The sequence below is a fragment of the Danio rerio genome, chromosome 9 (assembly GCF_052040795.2).
Source record: "Danio rerio strain M-AB ecotype USA chromosome 9, GRCz13ab, whole genome shotgun sequence".
In the NCBI taxonomy this organism is placed as follows: Eukaryota; Metazoa; Chordata; class Actinopteri; order Cypriniformes; family Danionidae; genus Danio; species Danio rerio.
The window spans coordinates 10,642,485-10,654,833 of NC_141029.1; the positions used below are offsets into that span (position 1 = coordinate 10,642,485).

General features: G+C 34.1%; 1 protein-coding gene across 3 annotated transcripts in view; it reads right to left on the reverse strand.

Annotated features, from left to right (window-relative positions):
* thsd7ba (thrombospondin, type I, domain containing 7Ba) overlaps positions 1-12,349 on the reverse strand; it is a 435,675-nt gene that overhangs the window by 92,245 nt on the left and 331,081 nt on the right. For all 3 annotated transcript variants that reach the window (XR_015499198.1, XM_087267488.1, XM_087267487.1), the window contains one exon: positions 6,824-7,015. Coding sequence is in view for 2 of the 3 variants with exons in the window: in XM_087267488.1 (XP_087123614.1) it covers positions 6,824-7,015 (192 nt within the window). In the remaining variant the exon portion in view is untranslated. The remainder of the gene's footprint in view (positions 1-6,823; positions 7,016-12,349) is intronic.

Consider the following 12,349-nt stretch of genomic DNA (forward strand, 5'->3'; position numbering starts at 1 on the left):
CAAATTACAAACTGCAAAATTTCAACAAAGTTTTACACATTTTTGCACATTTCTTTTGAATTTCGCTCTTTAAAAAAATATTTGATATTTTTCTATAACATAAATTTGGCTGTACTAATTTTGGACCTTTATTGTAAGTTATTTTGTTAGATTAGCTCCAAATGTGGCTTTAGCACTGCCTAATGATGTTCATGTCCACGCTGATGTTCATGCACAAATATAATATTGTATAGTTTATTATAAATAAATATGAATCTAAATGAGAGATTTTTGAGGGGTGTGCTCATATATGCTGAGCATTGTATTAAAACATTTAACTTATGTTACTATGTGCTACACTGCTAAATAGAAGTTGAAGTAGTATTTAATTGCCAGGGAATGCAGAAATGTATAAAACTCTTGCACCTTCAATCTAACATGAATTGCTTTGTATTGACGCGTGTGCTAAAGGCTCAGACTGTTAATTTGTAATATTCAGTTTTTCATCTAGCAACAAGCATTCTGTCATCAATTACTCATTTACATTTATTCATTTAGCAGCAGTTTCATCCAAAGCGGCGTACAAAAGGCAGGCAAGTATAAATCATATGTAATAACAGACCCACAAATCTTTCATTTCTATTCAAAATTAAAATTAGAATATTTTGAATAAAACATGAGAATTTTTTTCATGGATTTTTTTTGTTTGATGTTTCACAATACTCATACTGTACTTTACTTGGTGTAAACTATAAATCATTGGAATTCAAGCTACCATTTCACATGTAATTCCTAAACCAACTTTAATGTTCATTCACTGATTCATTCATTTTCTTTTCGGCTTCGTTCCTTTGTTAATCTGGGGTAGCCACAGTGGAATGAACCGCCAATTTAGCTTACTCAATTCCCCTATAGCGCATGTCTTTGACTGCAGGGGAAACCAGAGCACCCGGAGGAAACCCACGCAGGGAGAACATGCAAACTCCACACATAAATGCCAACTGACCCAGCCTTGGTTCAAACCAGCGACTATATATATATATATATATATATATATATATATATATATATATATATATATATATATATATATATATATACATATATATATGTATATATTATTTTTAGCTTAGCCCCTTTATTAATCTGATGTCTTTGGTGGGGGAAACCAGAGCACCAGGAGGAAACCCACACGAACAAGAGGAGAACATACAAACTCCTAACTGTCTAACTGTTTTCATCACATCCATTTTCCTCATTTAGAATATAAAAAAAAAATGTTTAGAGATATGTTATATATGATATTTTTCGGATCCCATGACTCTTTTGTTGGTAGTTTTGGAAAATGTAAATAGATGTTTCATTATACTTTCTCTGTGAATTTATGTTTTGAATTATTACAGCAAATGTCACATCTATAATGATGGTATTGCTCACATACAAAACATCTCATAATCATTGACTTTTTATGAATTTATGAGTCACCAAGTAACACTATTTTAACTAAGGCTACATCCACATGGCAATAATTGTGCATATTCAAGTTTTGCATCCATACACGTATCATTTCAAATAATCTCTGCATCCACATGTCAATGGAAAATGAGTTAAAATGCTGTAACATACATGCCATAATTACATGTGGCACTGTACACAAACACAAACAGAGCTGCAAGATACAGCAAAATTAAGTGAAGTTTCACAAACAATTTTCGAGAGGACCACGTGATATGATTGATCACAGTTGGTCTTTTATCTGTAATTATTAGTAAGCCAATAAGATTATTCCAAACGAACTATAAATAGCTCAACTAAGATTACTCCCTCATCTTCATTTTTTAAAAAAATCCCCCAACCACCCCATATCCACTTTCTCTCCATAACCAGGGGGAGCTCTCGAAACCTTCCTGATCTCGTACCCCATCACATGCTTATTGACCAGGTGGGAGTCCTGGGCTCAATTCGCTTACACAAGTCTATTGTCAGATCGCTAACTACAGACATAAACAATGGCGAATGCACAAATATTTAAAAAAAATCAGTCACATGAAACGGTTACTAAACGTCGAAGACTCTACGGCACAAACACAGCTATATAATCCACCATAGTAGCTGTTTACACTGTTACATGTGGGCAGTGCTTAATTTGTAAATTGCAAGGTCCTGAAACACACCGGGTAATGGATCCGGCATGTTACCAGCAGAGGGAGAGGTAACAGAACATTTGAGCAACCAAACTGGTTTGTCAATTTTATAGTGTGGGTACTAGGCAAACAATGGTTGTGCCGCCAAAAGTAAAGAGTGTGCATGTCGCAGATGAAAATTAGGGGGGGGGGGTGTCGTTGACAAGAGTGAACAGCGGGGTGGGTGGGGATGTGGTAGTGAACTAAAATAAAGGGTGTTGGGCATTTGCGGAAGGAATTGAAGAGCGGGGCTGGGTGGGTGGCTAGGGCTTTTTTATAATTACCATGTTCAAAGGGGGATCGGTAGAATTAGGTGCCAGATCCGGATTTCCAGTTTGTTCCAGCACAAATTAGGCCCTGCATGTGGGGATCTTCCTTCATATGGTTATGCCATAACTTCCAAACAGTGTGTTTTGCCTTTCAAGACAGGTATTAAAGACTTCCTATTCTGTAACCCATTATCCAAAAAGTTTGTTTCGTATAGACGTAAGGCCAAACAATATTAAACTTTTGCGAACTGACCTCAATCTGTAGCCAAAAATTGTTGTTCTAGTGAATAAACAGTTACCTACATCTTGAATGGCCTGAGGGTGAGGATGACGCAGTTAGATACAAGAACTGCATGTACCAAAAGCGTCTCTCTTTTTCTATTTCTCTCCCACATTCTTTATTTTTAAATATACAAACAGAGACCCGCAGCACTCTCATGTTCACTGGACCATAGACATCTAATTTATCTAATGAGGAGAGAAATGAATAGATTTCACATCATAAAGGCTTCTGTTTAAGAGGCTATTAGTTCCTCTTTGCACACTTCACTTCCTGGAACATTTCAAATTAGTCATGTCCATTAGACATGATGAATATTATTAGGTTATCTAAATAAAAGGATCCGTCCGTGAGGAAAGATGCTCGTATTAGACATGCTGTCACTGACACCGACAGACCAGCGTTCAACAGGGTCCTCAAACCTGCCAAGTACAATCACGTCAGCCTGTCAAACCTGTGGCCGCACTGGACAATTATGCACAGTCAGGTTGGAGAGCAATGAAATATGATGCTTTGATGTAGTGGATTCAGAAGCTTCTTGCGTTTTGTTGTTTGATTGAAGGATTCCGCTTTGTTGCATCAATGGGATTGGTGCGGTTTTGCTGACAGCTAAAGCTTTAAAGATAATGCTGATGAAAGATCATCATCAATCATGATGCAATGCACAGTGGATTTAGTCAATCTCTGCTTGAGTCAAAAGCCAAATTAAACTGTCTCGGAGAATATATGATGAGACAGCTATGCTCTTGAGTTTCAAATTCGCTGCACAGAGAATCATCTCAAGAACACCAGGAATACTTGTTGCTAGGATGGGACTTGTTGAGGCCATATACTGGCTATTACTTTTCAGACATATTATAATAACAACAACAACCATGACATGTTCAAAGTCACTTAAATCACATTTTTTTTCCATTCTGATGCTCCGTTTGAACTGCAGCAGGTTGTCTTGTCCAGGTCTACAAGCCTACAGTAAATGCATTGAGTTGCTGCCATGTGATTGGCTAATTGGAAATTTGCATTACTGAGCAGTTGGACAGGTGTACCTAATAAAATCTATCCATCCATCCATCCATCCATCCATCCATCCATCCATCCATCCATCCATCCATCCATCCATCTATCTACCTGTCTGTGTCTAAATATCTCTCAAAGCAAGCTATATATTTAGAGAGGGATAGAGATATATAGGGAGAGAGATACAGCGATGTATACAGGTACAGAGGTAGAGAGATAAAGAAAGTCACACTCTCACTGGTGTCCAGGAGTTTGCCAGCCTCCATCTGCTTTTGGTGTTCAGAGGCGGTCAGTGATAGAAAACAGCTCTAACAGTGTGAAATCTCTGTCAGTTCACTGCAGTCTCTCTGACAATCTGCTCTCTGCTTTCCCCGCATGTGCGAGAGTGTGTGAATATGTACATCAAGCGCACACACTTTTTCCACAGCGATGATTCATTATTGATGACACCTCCAGAAAACAACACCTGCTGGATATTGTGCATTCAATTAAGCAAGATGCAGAAATGTTCTTAGTTTGCAAATTTCATGCTTCACTTCTGTCTTGTTTTGATCTTGTCGTATATCTAGGTTGAAATCTGACATTTTAACATGCTCACCTTTGATGTGGGATTTCCTAAAAGTACGAGGTAAAGAAAACCCTTTGAAAGTTCATTCGACACTGTGAACACGTCATGTCGAGAGATGTGCAGGTTCTTAATGAAAGCCAATCATGATTTTTATGGGAACAAACTAACTACAGCGGAAAGCGCTGCAGTAATTCTCTAACAGACAGCTCTAAATCTGCCTGTAGAGTGGTTCACAGCAGGTCCCTGATGTCTGATGATAGACAGGACTGTCAAAACACATTGGATATGTGCAGTAACACTTAAAGAATGAAGATGAAAATAGATCATGAAATAATTGAAAAAAATCTCCTCAATGATTGGAGGTCTGAACAAAAAAAGTTCACTTTTTTTCAAGACTATTTTCCCTTTAGCTGCTATATGCGCCAAAGCAGACTTGTCTGTCGGCTTTCTACCTTTGTTAAACTGATATCCTTCAAGTGATACTACAACTGTGACACTTTAGAAACCACTGTACATCTTGGCACCAGGTCTTTAAGGGATTTCAGAAATATGTTACTAATTTGTACCCACACTTGTCTGAATATAAACAAGCTTATCTCCTGGCTACAGTAGAAGGATTAGTTGTTTCACTGTTACAGTATTTGCTCTGTTGTGTGAGTTTACCATTTTAAACACTTTCAGAAATACATATTTTAATCTTGTTGTTATATTTACTGAGAGGCTATAAGTAGCATATGACTGAAAGAACATATAAAACCACACAGTTAAAAACCCTTGTTTATTTGTCAGTGTAATTATAAAAAGTAAACAGAATACCAACAGACGAATAACCAGTTTGTAAACATTAAGGATGTGCACGCAGCGAGGTTGCAGAAAAAAAACGAGAGCACTAGCATTTACAGCAAGGGAATGACATCCAATGCAGTGCAGAAATTGTTTTTTGTCTTAGAAATAAGTTATATTGATTACATATTATATGTATATTACTTACATAATTCTTTCAGCTTATTACAACAGCTTGTCACCCAGTGATAAGCCCAGTTACTTGGCAAAATTAACTTTAAAGTGAGCAGCATTCGTGTAACTGGTTTATTTGCGATAGCACCCTCTCAATGGATTTCTATCTCATTGACACGCCAAGTGATTTTAGAAGAGAGAAGTTAAAGGCCTACAAGTCTTTTGGGTGCCTACGATTTTGTTTTGTGGTCAAGTACAATAAATAATGTTCTATAGTTACCGGATTTAAAATCTGGTAAAAATATAAATTTAGATAAAATTTGTATTGCTAAAAAACAAGGTGCTGCCTAGCTAAAGACAAGGAAAGAAGACGGAGGTATAGAAGACCTGGGTAATTATTATCAAGCAAAACAACTGCATTCTGACAGCGAACTGCATCTGTACTGCAAGATATGTAAATGTTAATTTTTACATTACATTCTAAGCATTCAGTGTCCGCAGTTTATTTAACCATATTTAACTGTTTTTGTGAAATCATTGCTGCTATCAAAAACGAGTAATGTGTATGATTCAGCATAGCGTGAACTTACTTGATATGAACTGAGAACTGCAGAGTCCAGCATTTTTTATAAGATCCTCACTCCATTCACCTCCCTTTTAGCCAAAGACGCCTGCAGTTGGCAATAAAAGCATTGTGGCGTGCGGTAAAAGTTAAGTTTTCTATTTTTGGACTTTTAAACTTGTCATCCCACCACACAACACGACATGTTTGCTATTGTAATCGTTCTTTTTGGGGTTTTTTTGCAACCGGAAATCCGTGTGATGTAATTTAGTATTTCCTCTAAACAGAGAGCAGGTTATTGTATGCTCCATTCACCTGTTTCATTTTTGTCAGTTTTGCATTTAATTAAACGAATGTATAAACTATTACAGCTCAAAACAATATTTTGTGTCTAATTTCCATGTTTTGTGGCAAGTAGCCATGTAATAAGTGGGAAGAAAAATTACATCCAGGGTCGTTGTTTTTTCAGAATAAAGTCAGGTTGAAACAAACGATAAGCTTATCTGGCTTTATTCTGAGATAACAACCTCTTCACTGTAAAAAAATACTGGGTTGTCCCAACACGAATCAATCAAGTTAACTTGATAATTTTTATACATCAAATGGATAGAACAAACTAATTAAGTTGTCCCCCCAAAAATTAAGAATTGTGTCATTTCAACTCACTTTAAATAACTACTGTAGTTTGGACTAGCAGTAAAAGTTTTTTATTTTTATTTTTTTTTCTACTTTATCACTAACTTAATACATGGATGTAATATATACATATTATGGACACATTCATTCATTTTGTGTGAGCCTGAATGTTTATGCAATATCAACCTTAACCAGTAGTTTAGTAGTTTTAAATTAAGCAAGGAACAATAATAATTAAGCAAAATCGAAACTCCTTGATTACCCATCTTATTGCATTTTGCTATTACAACATATGGTGCTGTTACGTCTATCATTAAATAAGCTGCGTATTCACAGCTCTGTGCATCATCCAGTGTGTTATCGGACTCTCACCTGTAATTGTGCGTTTGCGTGTCCGTCTGCTCCCACATCCAGCGCATTCAGAAAATTTCGACCAGGAACTAAAGGCACAGTCATCTTTACATGCCACCCAACAGCTCCTGAAGCGAGACGGCATCGGCCCGGCCCACTGGAGACACTCGGACACGGCCACCATCTCATCATACTCATTCACACAGCTCACGCCTGAAAGAACACAAAGCCAACCACTGCTTTAATATCACGTCACATCTGTAGACACTTAGCCTCCTTAAAGGTGCCATTAGCATTGCATAAACAATGCGGTCACACTTTATCGTGATTGTCAGTTTGTTGTATTAAGTTACATTGCATCTACATGCCAACTAATTCTCATCAGGTTAGTCGGTTAAATGTCTGTTGAAGGAGCAGATATTAAGCAGACAGTCTACTAATACTCAAATGGACCATCAAAATAAACTGTTACTATACAGTGCTTTACAAAAAAGGTTGCACTTGTCAAAAATGTGACAATAATAATATTACACAAATAATCAGTGGTGGAAAGAGCACTGAAAAATTATACTCAAGTAAAATGATTCATTTAAATAAGTGCTTATTGAAAGTATGCCAAAACTTGTAGTACAGGAAGAGTAAAAGTATCTGTTCTAAATGCTACTCAAAGTATGAGCAAAAAGTAGCCCTTCTAAAAGTACACAAGAAGAGAAATTAGTGTTTAAAAAAGTATTTTTCTCTAGTGCATTAAATTATTGTTTTTAGATAGTTTGGCAATTTCAGTCATCATATAGTAGGCATCAAGTCTACACAATTTCTTGGTCATTGTGGAACCCACCTGTCCTACACTAGCCAACCCACTTCGAGCTGGGATTAAACCGACACATTTCCACATGGAGTCTGTTGCTGTTATAAGGAGGCTAAAGACCATGGCCTCCAGCATCTGTCACTAAAGCACCTTTTCAGGTTCAGAGAAGTGAGGTTTACCTGCACAGCACTTTACTAGCTGGCCTCTGTAACATTAACCCCCCCCCCCCCCCCCCTTTTACAGTTGCATGTAGTATTTTTGCGTTTTCTTGGACACTTTTAATATTGCCATACTGTACATGTTTATTGCATTTAAAAGGTATTTGTGTCTTGATGTGGTCTGTCTGATGCAATTTTCCTATGCACTATTTGATTGGACTGGAATTTATGGACTCGTTGTTCTTCTTAGTGAATCACTTTTTATAGTATATAGAAGTGACTGCAGGCTGAAAGAAAGTAGCGCAGTAAAAGTACTGATGCAGCATTGAAAACATATTCAAGTAAAAGTACACACTATTTCACTACTTAGTCAAGTACAAATCCATAAAATAAAAGCTATGTTACAGTACAGCAATAGGTTACTAAGTAATAGTAATTTGAATATGTCTAATTCACTATTTTACAGTACTCCAAGTAATCCAGTACCATATCCATTATGGAGTGCAAAACAAATATGTTGTTTGTTTCATACTAGACATCAGAGGAAATCCTTGCTATAAAGTCGCAGGAGTAATAAAACGTGTGGACAAATCAGTAGCTGAATGAAACTCACATAGTAAAGACAATCAACACAATTGCAACAGTGTAGACTGTGTTCTGCTCAGGTATTTTTAGTGGGATAATATACTGTTTTTTTATAATGCAGTTCTAATCAACAATACACAATTTCTAAATGATAAGAGAGTGTCTGATTCCTTCAGTAATACACATCCATATCACATCACAAAATGACGTTATTTCAAACATTTAACATGCATAAAGGCAAGTGATAAAAAAAAAATATGTTGAAACTGCCAAACACTCATGCTATGCAAGCTAAAAAGCCTATGAATTTTAGTCTCCTCTACTAACTCAACTGTCCAGCATGCCAAAATGTAAATATGATCTTGCAAAATACTGGACAAAGCTCCCAATTCCGGGAAGGTTCCACATTGGTCAACCTGCATTCAAACAGTGGCTTATCGCTCATTCAGCACCAGTCTAAAAGCATGCACACTTTGGACATTTTGCTTGCTTGATATAATAAATAGCTTTGAAAGAAAGATTGCCTTACATTTCTGATGACAGAAAACACAACATTCTGCAGGAAATAGTCAACAAAAGCCATTCAGTCAACACCAATCAATTCCAAGTCATTTATAGATGGAAAATAAGTGTCCTGACAGTTCCTCAAGCATTAGTGTGGAAACAATTCATGGAAATGTATTCGCAGCCCAATTGCACATGCTTTTGGAACTAAAACCCATTAACTTTTCCCCATAACTCTCTCTTCTACAGTGCCGATTTTAGATCCTCTCTCGTGAAAATAGTCCTCCTCTGCATCACCGCCACTGGGACGATAAATGATATGCTTGGCAAATGTGAAGCCGCCTGTTACCTTTTCAGCACACTGGATCCATTCCACCCACAAGCTGATGTATTCCTTGCAGACAGCAGAGATTGTGCCGAGGACTTTTCGCTCACTGACTTAAATTTGCCACTCTGCCTTACATGATGACATGTTTTGACACAGTCCTCCACAGCATGGCTCGCTTCCACTCAGCTGAGGCTTTTCAAGGGAACTCGGTTAACAGAAGACACTTGAAGTAAACTTCTCAAACTAAATGCCATGGCTTATTATCGGTTCACATTGTTTAGAGAGAATGTCATTAGAGGATGACTAACACACTTTAGTTTTTCTGAACGATCAAGATTTTAGGCAAGCTTAACAGAGATCAAATGAAATGAGATTTTACCATGGCAAACACAATGTGACGTATGTCCTTTCAATGTTTATCTTCAATGCCCTGTAAATAATTGAAATAATCATCATTTTAAATTGTATCACATTAAACCAACTTTAAAAATCAAGTTGAATCTCAAATAACTTGTAAAGTGAATTATAAGTGAGTCGATATAAAATAATAAGTTTATTAAATTTATGTAGGACATTCGTTTTATTACCCATCTGACAAATTAGTTCATAAAGGTATGTGACCTAGGACTATAAATAAACAGTCATAAATGTAAATTGTTTTCATTTGAGATTAATACATCTTCTAAATGCTAAATAAATACGATTTCTATTGAAGTATGTTTGTTAATATTTGGTTAAGAAGATATAACTACTGTATTTCAAAATCTGGAATACAGAGAAAGTCACCTGTAAAGTTATCCAAATTTAGGTTTTAGCAATGAATATTATAAATAAAAATGTGGTTCAATGTATGTATAGTTAAACATTTATTAAATATGTTCATGGGACAAAATCTTTAATGATTTTGACTCATACTATGTATATTTGGCTATCGTAAAACCTGTAAAAAATTACCAATAAATAATAAAAACTGTAACACCATATAGTCAAATTTACTAAATTAAATGAAGTAGTTAAATTAAATATTACTGGTAGTTAATTCTACCAGTGTTTTGAACTCAAACTTAAATCTAAGTGTTTCGAACTCAATCGGTTCAAACTGTTTATATAAATCGGTTTCCTCAAACGGTTTGAGTTAATTTAACTCATTGAGTTTTACAGTACTTCATTGTTATGAGATCTCTTCATTTATTGGTATTTACTGTGCTCAAATGGTTTCCTTTCCTCAAATGGATTAGGTTCACAGTACTCATTAGGATTAGTTTTTGAACTTTTTGTGTAATTAAGTGTGGGGGTCTATTTTTTATAGAATCCATATTGACAAATGTTTTGATATTTTATAATTCAATAAAATCTACTAAGATGGCAGATTTTTCTAAAATTTTTGTATTTTATTCATACACTTTCATTCAACGATTTTGGGTCCGTAAGATGAATTTTCAGCAATACAAGCCTTAATAATATAATATAATATAATATAATATAATATAATATAATATAATATAATATAATATAATATAATATAATATAATATAATATAATATAGTATAATATAATATAATATAATATAATATAATAAATATAATATAATATAATATAATATAATATAATATAATATAATATAATATGACATGGTATGATATAATATAATATAATATAATATAATATAATATAATATAATATAATATAATATAATATAATATAATATAGTATAATATAATATAATATAATATAATATAATATCATATCATATCATATCATATCATATAATATAATATAATATAATATAATATAATATAATATAATATAATATAATATAATATAATATCATATAATATAATATAATATAATATAATATAATATAATATAATATAATATAATATAATATAATATCATATCATATAATATAATATAATATAATATAATATCATATAATATAATATAATATATGAACAGTTCCTCGGAGGCTGCCTTAAGAGAGCAGAATTTTAGCTCTTTTTCAAAATATCTTCTTAGAATAAAGAAACTAAAGTAAATTTTCATTTTGCTCCTTTAAAAAAAAAATCAAACAGATAAATAAAAACATTTTAATTCCTTTACAGTTACAGTACATTGACAGGGTGTCTAGTTGAACCATGCCTTATGGCATAGAGGAGTCATTTAGGAGATGAGTTTTTTTAATCAAACACAGCATCTATACACGCTAATCAGCACAAAACCATCAAGCCATGCTAGCTAAAAGTAAAAACGGTTCTCCTTGAAGTGTCTTTGCATATTAATCAGTGTAACATCCTAAAAGAATTAAAGGAAAATGCTGGACAGATGGAGGAAAAGAAACAACTTAGAAGAGTAAACTCTGTCACTAAACTGACAAATTTCTCACCTCACACAAAGATGTGTTGTTGAATTTCCTCAAGCTCTTGGGCTCATTATAAAAGTTTCTTTTCTCTAATTAAAACTTTTCATTTCAACACAGAACACCTGTATGTCAGTTTGCAGCTGGATATTGAATATAAGTAGGCAACCAGGATGAGTGAGCACTCAAACTAATATTTAAATGTAACATTTTATATTTACATTGCATATAAAATATTCATCCATTTGGATAGCACATTTTTTAAACTACTACACTTAAAATCAGATCACAGAAGCTATTATTTACATCAATGTATTAAATAAATGTGTTTTAAATACACATTTATATCTTTATTGTAAATAACTTTGTTTCAATCTAAATCAGCTTTGCTTTTGCTTGTTTCACATATTATGACATAATTTATTTATGCTTATAATTTTTTTTTCACAGTTTTTTCACATGCTCATTCAAAACCAATAGGAAAAAATAACATTGAAAACATTATTATTTAAAGGGACAGTTTTATCAGAATTTACTCGCTCTTTACTTGTGTCAAGCTTTTATGTCTTTTTTTCCGTTAAACCAGCCTGATCTTACGAGGACTGTAACTATTTTACGTTTTGTCAGTTTAGTGGCTAAATCATACAAATTTGTACAAGTTCAGTTGTATGAAAATGTACAGATTTTAAAAGGAGGTGTGGCATCTAACCCCACCACTAAACCCAACCATTATATAGAGATAAGCAAATCGTACTAAATTGTAATGATTTCATAAGAATCAAAAAACTAAATTAAAAAGTTCAGAATT